The sequence below is a fragment of the Octopus bimaculoides genome, chromosome 7, assembly GCF_001194135.2.
Source record: "Octopus bimaculoides isolate UCB-OBI-ISO-001 chromosome 7, ASM119413v2, whole genome shotgun sequence".
Taxonomy (NCBI): Eukaryota; Metazoa; Mollusca; class Cephalopoda; order Octopoda; family Octopodidae; genus Octopus; species Octopus bimaculoides.
The window spans coordinates 41096356-41113888 of NC_068987.1; the positions used below are offsets into that span (position 1 = coordinate 41096356).

General features: G+C 36.7%; 2 protein-coding genes across 3 annotated transcripts in view; one reads left to right on the forward strand and one right to left on the reverse strand.

Annotated features, from left to right (window-relative positions):
• Positions 1–17533, reverse strand: part of LOC106869388 (fatty acyl-CoA reductase 1) — a 422225-nt gene that overhangs the window by 306134 nt on the left and 98558 nt on the right. The window lies entirely within an intron of this gene.
• The window catches only part of LOC106883410 (uncharacterized), a 59623-nt gene that overhangs the window by 5776 nt on the left and 36314 nt on the right, over positions 1–17533 (forward strand). For both annotated transcript variants that reach the window (XM_014934402.2, XM_014934403.2), the window contains exons 3-4: positions 1485–1590; positions 2179–2330. In XM_014934402.2, the coding sequence (XP_014789888.1) occupies positions 1485–1590; positions 2179–2330 (258 nt within the window). The remainder of the gene's footprint in view (positions 1–1484; positions 1591–2178; positions 2331–17533) is intronic.

Sequence of the window (17533 nt, forward strand, 5' to 3'; positions counted from 1 at the left end):
CCAAATCTGAATGAAGAAAATCATATCTTTAATTGGTGACTCCACCATACAGTACCAACAATCATTTCTGTTGTATCAACATATTTGGATACAGAAGGTATTGGTTAAAGTTATTATGTCTGAAAATTCTCCCTATTTCTCCATTTGTTATTTGAATTAGGGAGTCTCTCAACTCAAAATCTATAAACAAGAATAAAATCGATAGTGTGACTTGTGAAGTTAATTCTAATGATTTTTCTGAAATAGATTTTGATACTTTAAGTAAAAGTAATTCTGACTGATAATACAGTTAACACCTAGTTTTAATATTAATTATGAAACAAGTAATAATCCTATCCTAAGACCTAATTCTGAGAGGCGGACTAGTAATAATTCTTTTAACCATGATTACCAAATACAAGTGAATAAATGCCTGTGTGATAGTAAAAACAAAATCTGTCCTTTAGAAAATCACTGTTCAAAGAAAAATAGTGTATCAATATACCAGTGTAAAGTAATAATAGGTGATCATAAGTATTATTACATAGGTTCCTCTGCTACTATTTGGAAATCCAGATTTTATAATCATTCTCATTCGTTTAAATACAGAAGAAAGGGTAATTCTACAAATCTTAGTAAATGCATTTAGGATTTAAAAAAGAACATGATATAAAGTGATCTATTATTAGTTATTTACCATTGTACAAAACTGGTAATTTTAAATGTAATCTTTGCCTTGAGGAAATGTATTATATAATTACTTATAAATTATTAAGTTATGGTGGTACTTTTACATTAAAATATTGTCACACATTTAGAAAAGCATTTAGATATTTCAATTCTTGATTACAATTGCTTTTTCTAAAAATGTTTATCAAATTTAATAAACAGATAACTAATTGTTGTGACACAGAATCTCTCTCTCTCTTTTTAACTGTCACAATGTAGAATTCATATATTTATTTTGTATTCTTTTGTTATCATTTTGGATTACCTTGATTACATGTTAACATGAATGTTCAGATGTAATTTAATTTGACTAATATTTTCTGTATCTAAATATTTTGATACAACAGAAACAACTATTAGTATTGTATGGTGGAATCACCAATTAAAGCTGTGATTTTCTCCATTTGTATTTTTGTTATATATACATAGATAAATAATTTAAAATTGATCACTGGAAGAAAGATTGCCAGAATCATCTAATCATTTTAGTGGAAGACAGTTATCAGAAAAGTCATTAATTTTTTTTTTAAACATTCACTACTATACTGAAGATTTTCTGTTTCTACTATACATATGTGCATAAAGTTTAAATCAAAAACACAGACACATACACACATGTATGTATGTGTGTGCGTGTTTGTTTTAAACTTTTTGTAAAAACTATTGGAGATCTGTAAATGTTAACTACTTGTTCCTTTCATTCACAATAGTTTTATTGTTTTACTTATTTTATTATTAAAGTTCTAATTTAATTATTCATATATGTGTTTATTTAGGTATTTTGTTTATTGAGAGTCTTCCAGAGTCTGTTGCAGCCAGTAGCATAAAAACTTTGTTCAGTGAAAATAAAATTAAATTAAAGAAACATAAGACGCTAAAGTCGTAAGTAACTTTAAATTTTGTGTTTATTTATCTTCATTTGTGTGTGTGTATGTGCGCATATCAAACTTGGCACACTTTTGATGCTGCTATCCAGTTTGACACCATCTTATGTTCCTTGAATGCCTTTACTGGCATTTGCTCAGTTGCAAACATTCACTCCACCACATGATGCTTGAGTGCATTTAGTGGCATCTGCTCTGTTGCAGACATTCACTGTAAGTCTTCTGGAAGTATTTACAATCTTCTAATGGAGTACCACCATCTACTCTTCACTGAAATTGAACTATTTTCTCTCTTCCTTCCCAAAGTTCCTGGAGAGTAGAAAAGGGAATGCACTCTTGCAGAATTAACAAATTTTGAACTTTTTTGTGCCTCATTTATTGCATCGCCTCTTTCTACAACACTGAACAATAGTTTCCATTGTTGCTATTACATGAATGGTTACCATCAAAAAGAAAAATTGTTCCTTCAAAATACTAGATCTAACTACATTTAAATATCTAAATTTGAAAAACAAATGTTGATATAGAGGAGTAGATGAGGAAATTGCAGAAGTTAGAAAACTGAATGACATCATCTTCTTTTCAGTGGAGCTGCCATTGTACAACTTAAAGACTGGTCTGAAATTGGAAAGGCAGTGTCTTTGTTATCAGAAAACTTTTTAGGTAAAGCAATATGTATAAACTCTTTAAAAGATGACCAATGTGATATTGATCATTGCATAAACCAAAGTGATCAGGGTAAGACCAAATTTTAATATTTGTTTTATTCCTTGTTATTGAGCTTAAGAAATGTTTTCAGTAATTCTGATGTTTTTAGTTTGTGGGTGTGTATTTATAGGTATATATATCATCACCATTTAACATCTATCTTTCCGTGTTGGCATGGGTTACATGGTTTGATAAAAACTAGCATGCCAAAGAATTGCACCAGGCTCCACTGTCTGCTTTGATGGACAATGATGAACAATGGTGGAGTGAGGTGGGTGTTAAGAAGAGATTCATCAGAGATAGATTGTATGCAGGGGCATAAGTGTAAACGACATGTCTTTAGGCCTCATCTTTTGCTTAGAGGCACAGTAAATTGCCAATCATCTCTGTCATTTGTCATCTTGGAGAGACTCAACATCCAGACATCATTCTTCACCACTTCATCTTACATCTTCCTGGATCTCCCTCTTCCACAGGTTCCATCCACATTTAGCAATTGGCACTTCTTTATGCAACTGTCCAGATATATCTGTATCATATGACCAAATCAGCAGTCTTCTCTCTTGCACATGACATCTAATTCCTCTGATAATCAGTTTTTCTCAATATATTTGCACTTTGTTGTATACACACACTGATGTTGCACATCTAGCAGAACATGCTAATTTCGTTTCTTTGAAGCTTTAGCATATACTTTGCATTCTCAGCCCACATTTCACTAGTATGTAGTACAGCTATTAGTACTCAAGCATCATACAATCTGCCCTTCACTCTGAGGGAGTGACCTTTTGTCATTGCACATCTGATACACACACTAAGTTCACTTTCTCTGTTAATCTTCTTCTGATTCCACTTTTCTTCATATGTGTCCATATTTTTCACTGGGTACACCATATGGAATTTTTACTTACAGTTTTTCTACTATAAGATGTAGATGTAATGTGCAAGAGAGAAGACTGCTGTTTAGGTCATGTGATACACATATATATATATAAGCTATTTTCCTGAAGGGATTTGTGGTTTATCTGTTTTCTTACTAGAACTTTGGATTTTGCTAAGTTGACTTTTAAGGCCCTTTATGTGTTGATTTTATTTCCATACCTGGAATTTTGTTTCTAATTCTACTACAGTTTCAGCTATATGAAGAAGGTCATCATTATGGAGAAGCTCTCATGAACAGTCAGTCTTAATCCTTCATCATTAAACTGCCCATATCAAGCCCAAACATTCTAGGTTTTATGCTCAAACCAGCCAGATTTTGTCTCTAACACCTATGGTACAATGTCATTCAAACATATAGTCACATCGTTGAAACCTTGAAGCTGTGAGATAATGCATATCGATTCAAAACAATTTAAATAAAGAAGCATTAAGTTTGACAGTAATCAATACTAAAAGGTTTAACTTCTCTGTTATGGCTTAGAAGACAACGATAAACTGGAAGGGACTGAGAACCAAGCCTCGGTGAACTTATACTTACACACTAAATTTGTTGCTGTTGAGGGAGCAAGGGATCTCATCAAAGGCTTTCTCCAAGTTGACAAATGCCAAGTACAATGATTTATATTTGGTTAGCTACTTCTGAAATTGCCTTAGAATGAAAGTATCAGTAATTCTTCTCTCTGGCAGAAAACCAAACTGCATATTATCTAGGTTAAATCTCTTCCTAATTAGTTGAACTATAACTCTTTCTGTAACTTTCATGATTTGGTCAAGTAATTTGATATGCATGTAATAACAGGAATCTCTCACTTACTGTAGTAATGCATTCCTGAAAATCTTGCTGTAGCACGAAATTAATTTTCCTATCCATTTTCATATTAAGTCGGATTGAGTTCCTACAGACTTTTTCGAAACGAGACTTTTCCAAAAGCAAGCACAAGAAAACAACAGAGAACAAGCAATATGATCACCTTCATGCATGAAAATAAGAAATTCTAATGGTTCAGTTACAGTTAGTGATTCTGCTGAGATGTTTACAATATCTGGCAGAGTGGGATATGGCTGAGTCACTCGTATAGTTAATTAGGATATCCACAAGGAAATCATATCCAATGACTGGTATAGCAGCATTATAGTCAACTGCGACAAAGGTAAAGGTAATACTTTAAACAGAAATAATTACAAAGGTATCAAATTGCTGGACCAAGTGGTGATAGTTGCAGAGGGGGTCCTAGCTCAAATAATTAGGAAGAGAGTAAGCCAAGATGAGATGCAGTTTGGTTTTCTGCCAGAGAGAAGCACAACTTGTACTACCTTCCTAGTAAGGCAATTGCAAGAGAAGCATTTGGCCAAACATAGACCGTAGTACATGGCTTTTGTTGACATGGAGAAAGCCTTTGACAGGGTGTCTCAATTCCTTATCTGGTGGTCAATCCAGAGATTAGGGATAAAGCGGTTGGTGTGAGCTATAAAAGCCACATACAAGGATGTTGTCAGTAAGATGAAGGTTGGCAATGAAAATAGCAATGAATTTAGTGTACAAGTAGGAGTTTACTAAGGATTGCTTCTCAGCCCCCTCCAGGCCAAAAACAGAAATTTAAGATTGGCTGCCCTTGGGAGCACCTCTATGCTGTAGAGCTTGTTCTTTTATTTGAATGACAACCTGAACTAGAGAGGGGTCTGGAATCAGAGGGCTTTGGTGTTAATTTAGCAAAGACCAAAGTCCTAATAGGTAGGAAAATAGATAAATCACAAATTCCCTGTTTGTTATGTAGAAAGAGTATTAGTAAAAACTCCATATGATGTACGTAGTGCAAGCTATGGACACACGAGGTGCAGCAGTATCATAGGAATGTTAACAGAGAAAGTAGTCTTTGTGTGTAGCAGATGTGCAGGTACAATAAACACTAAGAATTTACAGAATTTACCTTCCTCAAATGTACAGAGAGATCCTTAGAAGTAGTAGATAGTTTGTCATGAATACAATGCAGCTTCATACTTTTCCAATAATTATTTAAAGTTGAAGGCTTTATTTCATCCCAAGATTCAACTCTATTACACACAGTATCCATTACATTGAATTTCTTCCAGAAATCTCTTAACTGTAGGTTTATTATCCCTGTCAATTGCTTTCATAAGTTGTTTGAAAGTTCTCATAATATGCCTTGAAGTTAGCTATCACACCTTCATCTATTCGCAGGAGCAAAGAAGTTGTGTTCTTGGAGATATATTCAACTCACATTATCAGAAAAGTCATCTTAAGTTTGCTGGGTAGTTCTGTGCATTGTCTGAAAAAAAAATGTATAAAGCTTATGCTTTGTTGCAAATATTGTGTCTTACACTGTCCCTTCCACTATACCTTTTTAAAATGTTTACAAATGTTCCCAAAAAAGTTTGTAAACCACTCTTTGACAAAGCTCCTAGACAAGGCTCCATACCTTGAATTTTCAGAGTGATGCACATGTAGGGGCTTGAATTCCATATTACCAGCATCATTTCCTCCCAAAAGAAGTGTCACATGAGTTTTAGAAGCTCTAAACCCTGGTGTTAATTTTTCTTAAGAAATAAAAGTTCTAGTGGGCATGCACTTCCAGAAAAGTGCAGTTTCATCAACATTGTATACTTGCTTTGATGTGTAACTCCCCTCAGCAATCATTTTCTTCAACTGCTCAGGATAATTAGTAGCAGTCTCTGGATCGACATTTGCAGTTTAACCAGTCATTTTTATATTGTACAAATTCATGTGCTTCTTAGACCTTTCAAACCAGCCTTTATTAACCAAAAAGGATTTTTCATTAGAAGTTCCACCTTTTTTTGACAAATCATCATATAAACTTGAATTACTGTTGTGTTTATCAGCATATTACACTGATTCTGATTCTCAATCCATACACTAAAAAGTTGTTCCATTCTAAGCATCATATTAGATCTATGAAAAAGAAAGGTCTGGACAGTTAACAGAGTAGCTTCTTGAACACTTATAATTTTCTTTCTGTTGTATTGTTGTCACTGCAAGATGCTGCAAGATTTAATGATTTGGCAATATAGCTTAGTTTTACTTCCGCATCAAGTCTTTCTAAAAGATCCAGTTTAATATCCAGTGTAATCCTTTTAGAGTTCCTTTTTACACTACTGCCTTCAGTTCTGCTTGATCACTTCTTTCCAGATATCTTAAATTGAAAGCAAATCCAAGAGCAGCAGCGATTAATTATCCACAACAATTAGTGGTGATGATCTGAATTGTCTTGGTTTAGATGTTTGTGACGGTGTGTGGATATTGTTGGTGTTATATTGTTCTTGCTAATTGTATTGTTGCAACTGTGTAGTTCCAAGTCAATCCTCATAGGCCTAAGATCAAAAACATTTCCTTCAACTTTTAAAATACACTAGGATACCACATTATATATTTTTATCTGAAATGGATTTGCTTATCTACTTCATACTATATATTACTGTTGTTATTGGTGGTTGTTTTCCTGTTGATGATAGAAACACACACACACTCACACACATATATATATACTCACATTATGTACATCATATATTCGTGTGTGTGTGTGTATGTGACGGGATTATAGTTTTTCAAATTGTTTACTATATTCTTTGATATTAACTGAAATGCAGGTGGCCACTGAGATAAGAAGGAAGTGTAATCTTAAATTGTTAATAATTTAAAACTATGCAATATGTGTTTCCATAAGTTACAGGCTGCGTCCTTAAATTAATGATCACTCTATGCAGTTTTGCTGAGTGTGATATCTCTTAAGAGGGATATCAGTTTTCAGTGGCTGAAAGAGACCTAGTGATGTGATTAATGCTTTGATGAAAAACTGTATTGGCATGTTTGGAGTCATGGGGGTACTGATGATAGATAATGGAGGAGAGTTCAACTCTGAGGAAATGCAGGAGATTGCTTCAATCCTAAATATGTATTTGAACCATGGCTGAAATGAGTCCGTTTCAGAATGGTTTGTGTGAACATGTCCATGCCATCACTGATATGATGTAGAAACTAGCAGCAGACAATTCACAAGTGGACGCTATTGGCTTAGGCCAGCATAGCAAAGAAGTCATTACAAATGTTGAATGGTTTCAGTAACCACCCGTTGGTATTCAGCAAGAATCCAAATGTACCAAATATAATGCAAGCAGAGTTACTAGCTTTAGAGGGAAGCACAACCAGTGAAACCTTTAAACATCTGAATGCTCTGCATGAGGCACGAAAGGCATTCATACAAACAGAAGCTAGTGAAAGGATTAGGCAGGCTTTGAAGTCAAAAGTGAGAGCAGCAGAACAGATATATGAAAATGGTGATAAGAAGGAAGTGTAATCTTAAATTGTTAATAATTTAAAACTATGCAATATGTGTTTCCATAAGTTACAGGCTGCGTCCTTAAATTAATGAGCAGTGGTTTTTCAGGATGGTAAAGTCCTGTTTGTTAGACATGGTAGTGTATTTGTCAGAGTGTCACCTAACACACTCTGCAAAGTAGGTGGAGTGTCATCTAACAGACTGTGCAAAGTAGGTGGAGTGTCATCTAACAGATTATGCAAAGTAGGTGGATATACCAAAGAAGGCTACCCAGAGGTAGAAAACAATGACAATGATACAAACTCTGCAAGCAGCCAGCTAAGCATTTCAAAAGATCAACTGAATGTGTCAGAAAAAGGTGTAGATACTTCACAGGACCATAAAAGTGATGATGGTACTAAAAATGATGATGATGATGGAAGACATCCACACTGCGAAAAAACAGAAGAATATCAGAGTGAATCAATGGATCCAATATAAATTGCCAGAGTCTCAGGAATGGACAGATGCTACCATATTAAGCAGAGCAGGCAAAGCATCAGGAAGAAATAAAACGTGGCATAGTGTTCGCAATGAAGTCAATAATGAAAAAACTTGATTTAGACTGTGTAGAATAGAAAAGTTTGAACACACTGGAACCTCTAGAAATACACGTTATAGTGGATGATAGTAATCCAAGCAGTGTAATAGCCAAACAAGTCAAATTACAAAAGCTGCAAAAGTTTGAAACATATGGGGAAGTGAAAGATTGTGGACAAAATACTATATCAACAAGGTGGGTTGATCTATATCAACAAGTAAAGATGATAACATCTGAGCTTGCCTTGTAGCACAAGGGTTTGAGGAACTGTTATTTATACCTAAGGAAAGCCTGACTGTAGGAAAAGGAGTAATGAGAATATTTATCTCTCTTACAGCAAGCAAAAATTAGAATGTGAAAGCCACAGAAATAAAGTCAGCTTTTTGACAAGGCAAGGAACTAAATTGGGATGTTTATATTAAACCACCTGTAGAAAGTGACACAGAAAACTTGTTTGGAAACTCAAACATGGATTATATGGTGTTAAGGATGGTGCAAGACAGTTCTATATGAGCGTGAAAGATGAACTTATTTAATTAGGATTTAAACAGCTAAACTTGGATCCTGCTATGTTCACATTGACAAAAGGTGGAAATCTGCTTGGAATCATATGTTGTCAGACAAGACATTTGAAGAAATGTTATGCAGAGTCAAAGAACAATTTCTAGTGGGTAAAGTTGAGGAAGGAAACTTCAGATACAGTTTCCAGATACAGATTTGGTGTATGTACAGAAATTGGATCCTCCACAACTAGATCCTATACATGCATCTGAGAAACAATCTCAACTGAATGGAGGCGAACAGTCCCAGTTCAGGAAGTTAGTCAGTCAGTTGAACTGGGTGGTACTAGGGTCACGTCCAGACATGACCTTTGAATTAGTTGATCTAAATACAAAACTGCCAGAAGCAGCTGTTGCTGACTTAGTGTGGGCTGTTAAAGGAGTGGTGAAATTGAAGGTTATAAAGCTTGTTCAGTCATTTCCATCCATGCAAGGAACACCTACAGAAGACTGGGAAATTTTTCTATTCAGCAATGCAGCTTTAGGGAATGTAAACAATGACAAAGGGAGTATTGGAGCACACATACTGTGGATTAAAGATCTTCTTGTAAACTGCTGTCCAATCTACTGAAAATCCCAACAAAATCGAAAGAATAATTCAATTCACTATAGCTGTTGAAGCCTTAAGCTTGCAGCGAAGATAAGAATCAGTAGCATACTATAGAAAGTCTCAGGAAACATTTGTGGGATAGGTGAGCAGAGTCTACCACTCACAGTATTTATTGACAACGAGAGTGTCAAAGCTCTGAAGTCAGCAAAACTTGTTGAGGACAAACACCTGAGGATTGATGTTGCAGCGATAGTGGAAATGAAACAGAACAAGGCTGCTGAGGTCAAGTGGTGTCCAGGCAGGATACAATTAGCCAGTTCTCTGACTAAGCGGGGATCATCAACATCATCGTTTAACATCAGCCTTCCATGCTGGCATAGGCAGAATGGTTTGATAAGAGCCCAACAGGCAGAAGCCTGCACCAGATTTCTGTAACTGTTTTGGCAAGATTTTTACTGCTGGATGCCCTTCCTAACACCAACCATTTAGCTGAGTTGACTTAGTGCTTTTCATCTGACACAAGCACAGGCGAGGTCAGTTTTGGTAAGGTCTTTACAGCTGGATGCCCTTCCAAACACCAACTACTTTACAGTGTGAACTGGGTGCTTTTAAGAGGCATTTGCATTGACAGGGTCACTGAGTACTTACAAAACAAAAAAGTCTTTATTGAGAGGGGCGGGGGCATTGGAGGAGGTGATCTTGTGTTGGATGAGGAAAAGTTATAGTGAGGCAGAGAGACAGAAACAGGTGTCTTACTGTAGAGGAGGTACAAGGTTACCCGGCCAGAGGGAGAGAGATTAGGAATGAAGACAGAAACAGGTGCGCTGCCACAAAGGAAACACCCAACCTGAGGGAAGTGCAGGAGAAGGAGAGAGTGGGTGACAGCAGGATAGAGATGGTGGCAAAGCGCAGGGCATATGCAATGATATGGTGAGACAGGGCGTGGGTGGAGCACACAGAAGCTAATGGAGAGCAATGTTACAGTGGCACAGGGCCAAGATTGGAGAGTGCAAGGTAAACCTAGTGCATGAAATGGAAATGTGAGGAAGTGAAGAGATGTAGTTTGGTTTGTTGTGATATTTTTTTGCGTGTGGGTGGTACACAGCACTTCTAGAACTTAGTTAGGCTGATGTGGACGGGTCTCTGGAATTGAATTGTTGAATGTACTTCAGAGGGGGAAAATTTAAGATAGAAATTAACTGGACCTGCACAAACTTCACAGAAAACATTAAAAAATGTAAGCATCTGTAAATTGTGTGCTGGTGCCATGAGAAATGTTTCTATATTGTGACACTTATAGAATATAGAAAGAAGTGTAAAACCAATAATTATATAATCCAACCAAAATATCTCAGTTATGCAAACATAAACAGAATTACTATTTAGCTTTAAAATACATCGTACATATTCAAAGAACCTTCTTGGTTTAGTGGTACAGAACGTTCTTCTGGTACTCTTTTATTCTTTTCTTGTTTCAGTCATTTGAATGTGGCCATGCTGGAGTACCGCTCCTTTGTCGCCCTTTAATCAAGGAAATCAGTGCACTTTAATCGAAGAAATTGACCCCTGTACTTAAGCCTGGTGCTTATTCTATCAGCCTCTTCTGCCGAATAGCTAAGTTACAGGGATGCAAGCACACTAACATTGGTTGTCAAGCGATGGTGGTGGGGGGACAAACAGAAGCACACACACAAACATATATATATATATATATATATATATAAGACTGACTTCTTTCAGTTTCCATCTATGAAACCCCCTCACGAGGCTTTGGTCGGCCTGAGGTTATAGTAGAAGACATTCTTTAAAGTATAGAGTTGAATTTCATGTAGCCACCTGTTGGCAACTTTTCTCATCCACCCATTTTGTAGGGGGTATTACTCATTTTCTGGGCTCTTTTCACAGTTATACCCTGTTCAAAATTTGCATTGATTTTTGTACGATAAAGAAAGGAAGGGAGGGAGTCTTGTTTGGAGTGGAAACATTAAACATGCTTGGAAAAAAAAACATAGTCTTTCCCCCCAACTAAAAGACATGAAGAACTATGAAAGAGTGCAAATAAGTATTGGGGGTAGGTGAAAGAAGAGAGAACTAACAGTTGATCATTCTAGAACTGCTAGGATGAAACCATAAACACCTGAATGACTTTCCCTCTATTCATTACTAAATGTCTCTCCCTCTTCTTCATTGTTAAAAGTAAAGAAGCTAGAAAATGACTGATGTTTTCCTTTCTCTGTCTCTATCACTTCACTCCTTTTCTTTACAGTTAAGAGAGTGCAGGTGCTTGGCTCAGTGGTTAGGGGTGTTTGGTACACGATCATAAAGTCATAGGTACGATTCCTTGTGGCGTGCTGTGTTTTTGAGCAAGATACTGTGTGTGCGCCACCTTGCTACAGTGCACTTAGCTGGCAAAAATGAGTTGTAGCTGTAATTCAAAGGGCCAGCCTTGTCACATTCTGTGAGGCTGAATCTCCCTTGAGAACTGTGTTACGGCATGCATGTCTGTGGTGTACTCAGCCACTTGCATGTTAATTTTATGAGCAGACTTCTGTTGATCAGATAAACGGGATCCTCATCATTGTAAGTGACAGTGCCACTTTTTAAAAAAGAGTGAAAGGAAAGGAAATGTTTTATCTCATAAGCCAAAAATGTCGTGTTTAGTATAAGCAGCGAAAGCTAAGATGAAATGATTGCTATTCTGTTGTGTAGTGGCTTCGCCCTCGACTCCTGCTCAATTTGATAACAACTGTCTGTGCATTGGTGTCTACCTGGATGCTTGACCTCCAGATCTGTGAGACACAAATGCTGCTGTTAGAACCAGATTAACACTCATAGTGACCCTAACAACTAAAAAGATTTTCCTGCCCCTATATAGGATCTGTTTTTGTTTTCTTCCAACCACTTGGAGGTTTATCTTGCTCCAGTCCACTCAGCTGACCAAAATGAGTTGTAGCTATAATTGAAAGGAGCCAGCCTTGTCATATTCTGCAGTATGCATGTCTGTGGGGGTACTCAGCCACTTGCAAGTTAATTTTATCCTCATGTGGTAATGAAAAGTGAAAGTGACATCCAATATTTGCTCTAGTTATTTGTCTTTGATTTAACAATGTGTCTATGTATCATCTTTTCTTTCGATATATGTGTGTGTCTCTCTCACTTCCTCTGTGTCCTTCCTCTCGCTTGCTTTAATTAATATATGTATGTATCTATGTATCTACTTTTCTTTCGACGCATGCGTCATTCTACTCTGAAACATTTTACCTCCCCTTCAACTGAAGAAAAGTAACAGTAACATTCGCAGCTATTTGCTGAGAGAGAGAGAGAAGCACACAGCCAGAATAACTTTCTGACAGATAGATCGATAGGCAACATTCTCTTTCACTATTCTTCTCTATCCACTCCCTTCACTCAATCTATCTCTCTAAATCCTTCTCTTTCTCCTTCCCTCCCTCTCCTCTCCCTCCTCTATGTCTCCTTGCCTGTAACTGTCTTCCTGCGTTTAACGTGTTATATTTCTCTTACTTCTTAGCACTATCAATCTCCCCCCTCTCTCACTCCTCTTACTTCCTCCTCTTTGCTGCTTTGCCTCACTTCAACTATACTTCCTCTGCGTCTGTTCTCTCCTGCTTTACCACTCACTCTCCTTAATACCTTTTATTTCTCTTTTTATTTGTACCTCACCCTTCAACCTTTTTACCTCTTCCTTCGAAGTGTAGCGCACACCACAGGTACGTATGTACAAAAACAAAAAATCTATGCGTATTAATGTTTAATACGATGTAAGGGAGATAACTCATATAATTACCTTCTTTTATAGAACTCTCTTGTGTAGAGGAAGAACATGTTTTGGTGAGTTAACGAAGAGGAAGAAAAAACAGAGCGTAGCTTGTCTTCCAACAGTTTTTAAAACGATGTTTATCAGCCATAACACGGCAGATGGCTGTACTTCTCTCTGAGGCAGCTCCTTTACCCTCGTAACAGCTGATTGTAATACCTAATGCTGCTACACCAATCATTAGGTTCGACTTAGTTTTAGAATAGACCCATGATTAAAAGTGTTGTAGCTGAGACCAGCCATTCTGTCTTATTCAGTCATATCAGTCTAGGACAATATGCATATCCTACTTCTTTAAGCTGACTGAATGTTGTATGATAAATTTACTTGCTATATTCTAGTAGGTCAAGCAATCATGTTGAGGTCCTCTTTTTTCTCTTTGGTGTTATCTTAGACTTCAATAAATGAAATATCAGCACTATCAATCACTCCCCTTCTCTCTCTCTCTCTTGACAAATAGTGGTGAAGATTTGAGTTGCTTTGGTGTAGATGTTTGTGATGGCAGGTGGTTATTGTTGATGTTGTAGTGGTTATGTTGTTCTGTGTCTGAGCTAGAAACGTTTTTGTGTTACTTAAAGTATGTTAGGAGTAAGGGTGAGGTTTAAAAAGATGCCTTCTAACAAATGTACAATGCAATATTCATTGAAAATTTTAATGTCTCAGAGAAGGGGTAAGATTTTTAATTATCATATTGCTTCTAGGGTTTGGAATTTTGATTGTGAAGAACCCCTTGCATATTAAACATTAATGTACAATAGGACAGTCATGATTATCATTAGTACCACAATTTTATTATTATAGTTAGGTGATGTGACAGCATCTTTCGGACATCCAACAACAGTCATGCCATTTAGGCATGTGCCTTGACATTCTGAGTTCAAGTCACTAATCTGAAATAAAATTAATAAAACTATTAAAAAGTTAGAAACATCATGAAACTGGAAAGCAAAATGAATCAAAAAGTTATTTGCTTGCCTAATATCTAGTTCTCATCTCATGAACTTTTTCAACTGTTCACTTGTTCAACTTTTCCAACCAAGAGAGCGACATACTGATTTCATTCATATGAATGCTAACTTAGAAGAATACCAATGCATTGCAGTTTTGATAAAGAAAAGTTATTGCATTTTCTGTGGTTCCAAGCACAGATAGGATCTGTTACAGTCACGTGTTAATTTGTTGTAGTGTTTCTAATTGCCAGTTATAGTAATATTTATGATCTTATGATTTCAGAGTAAAATGGAGAGTTACAGTTGCTCAATAGTAAAGATATTGTTTGATAAATTACTGAAACCCAACCTTCCTCAAAATTATTTATTTCTGTGAATTCACGTGTTCTGTTAAGATTTCAAACCTTACTGTAAGATTAGAGAAGACGTGATGCTTACCAGCTGCCTAAACTTGAAATTTTTTAAAACATACCTTCAAGACATGGATTTTTGCAATATTCTGTTGGAATTTTTCTACAGTGGCTGAGTTAAAAGAATTGATGTTTAGCATCTGAGAGAATTGAGATAGTGGGGATTAAAGAAACATAATTTCCGAGGTATGGTATCAAACCTATTTGAAATAATGAACCCTTAAAAATAATAAAATTCAATATTTTGAAAATTTCAGAAATTGCCTAAAACTTTAAATAGCTATAAAATCTGGCTGGTAAGAGGTATGGAGCTAAAAGTTTCAGAAATAGCTCCTGTCATGGATATTAACAAATGGTGTAAATTTGAAGAAAATCTTAGAACCTTCATGACAGACCATTGTTAAATTTCACTGGAATGACCCAAAAGTGAGTGTTGCTTTGTATAAAGTAGGATAAAGACTAGGAGGAAAGGAAAGAATCTTATTATTGCTGCTTCTGTTGTTTTAGGACTTATAATGCTTATTAATACAATAGCCAACTGGAAATAGCTTTCATCTATTGGATTATCTTAATTTCTTTTTTTTTCCTTTTCCTTTTTCTTTGCCCATTTATTTCAGTACCTATTTTTCATCCACAATTTTAACAAATCAGTTATCTTTGTTCATGACTTCTTGCCAACATACTAGCTCATACTAGCTTGTCAATGCATAAATCACCAGTTACCCAGAAATTTTCAGTTCTACTTTGGGGTTGGATGAACACCTTGGAGAATGGGTGAAAAATTCGACATGAGAATATGCATTGTATTGTAGAAACTTGCTGTGTCACTAATCAGATCATTTCAGCTGGATTGCCTCATTGAGCTGGTGCATTTATTGAATTCAAAGCTTTGGTTGTGTAGTTGTTATAAGATATCACAGGTGGTAAAAAAATTTCTGTATTGATGAGTATCCTGTTGTCAAGTGAGCAAACTGGCAGTGATAGAAGAGCGCTGGAGTTTCTCTTTTGTTCAAAATGTGTGGCACCCTTGTACTGAGTTTTCATACTTTTGCTGAGTGAAAGTGACAGATGGTTTTCTAGGAGTATCCCAACGGCTGGACCAGTTCCCTCGTGGACTAGCACAGATCCTTATGGATGACCTCACAGACTCTCTGAAATGCAGAGAGTCTGTGAGGTCAAATTTCCCCTCTTTGGAGTGTGAAAAATCATTTCCGCACAGTTCTTTCAGTAATAGCACCTATTCTGTACACAATACAAATGTTTCAAGCAGCCTGAGTAGCTTTGGAACCGTGATTAAAAGAGAAGAGAAGCAGGTATTGAGAATGATTCCCCAGGAACTCGATTGTCTTATGTGAAAAGCAAAATAAAAGTTATTTTAATTTCAGAAACGATGAACAAAAGTTGTAGAGAAAGAATAGAGCAACAAAAAAGCCATAAAACACTACGATAGAAATATTTTGTGTGTTAATTCAAAGTTGGATACAAATAAATAAATTTATCTGACAACCCAGCACTTTTACAATTTGAAGTGACAGTGCAACATTACATATAAACCCCTTGCGGTACTGACTGCATTGAAACACTGTATATGTGGCCAGAGGATGGTGGAGTTTGTTGCCATGTTAGTGTACAGCCGCATAGCAGCTATGGCTGCAACCTACTTTTCTGTTAAGAATTTCTGATAACAGTGGATGGCAGCTATGGCCACAACCTACATTTCTGTTTGGAATTTCGGATAAGTTCGTTTATTTGGTTGTTGTTATGTGAAGACCACAGATGAGGTTATATGCATGTGATTAATATGTAGCCACATGTATCTCTGTTGTTATGGAAAAGTGAATAGTACTTCCGCTCAGTTTCATAAACTGAACTGATCTGTAAAAGCACGGACGTTGTTATTGAACTCTTTACAAATTTTCTCACAGAGAATCGAATAACCAGTACCAGGGTATTCCTGTCATGATGATAATGATAGCGAGTCAGATTACGATTTGAGCACTGTGAGCGACTATCAAGAATCGGACAGTGAGAGTGGTGATGAACTTACCACAACCAGCAGGAATTTTGAGAGACAGTAGTTCATCTTTGGATTCTGACAACCCACTGGCTGCTTATGCTGGGAGGTCTCATGATACTGTGAAACTATATGCTGGACAATTTCCCGAAGCGACATGGATTCACAGAGTGGCTCATCAACCTCGTGATGTGAATGCATCAACCTCGTCACTCCAGTTTCTCAAGCTTTTTATTATTTTAGAACTTATTGAACACATTTGTACCAAGACAAATCGGTATACCGCAGCCAATCGTCACCCTACCCTGCAAAGTCACTCCAGAAAGTAGGTAGCTGTCACACCTGATGAGTTGGACTTATTCTGTCTTTGGTAATACTGATGGGCCTACATCCCAAACTAGGTGTGTAGTTATACTGAATCAAGGACCTGCCCATGTCAGTGAAACTGATTGCTAGAAGCATTGTGTCCCACCTCCATGTAACAATAAATTTCTCACACACCCTACCTGAAGAAACCTAACTACATCTCCTCTTCTAAACTGCATCTTTCTCTCTTTCATATTTCCCCTACAGTATGATTGTCTCTCACTGCCCTACTCACTGTATCATTGCTTTCCCCTACTGTATCTATCTTTATACTCAGGTTTTTACCAGTCACTGCAATCCCCATTCCCTTTTCACACCTTCTTGGCGATGCCTGACTGCATATATTATGACATCCATAACTTGAGGGCATGCCCTGGCAATTGCCATTTATCTCTCTCTTTTTAACCATCACATCTATTCGCTGATTCTTGTTACTTCACCACCATCTCTCTCCTTTCTCTTGCACTTTTGCTGTTTCTCACTCTCTCTCTTTCCCTTGCTCTTCCCTCTGGCTGGGTAGCCAAGTATCTCCACTGCAGCAGCACACCTGTTTCTGCCCTCGTTCTTGATCACACTCTCTCCTTCTCTTGCTTTTCCCTCTGGCTAGGTAACCAAGTATCTCCTTTACATCAGCACACCTATTTCTTCTCTCTTTCTTGTACCTCTCTCTGGCCAGGTAACTATGTACTTACTGCCTCCCTGTCTCTCTGTCA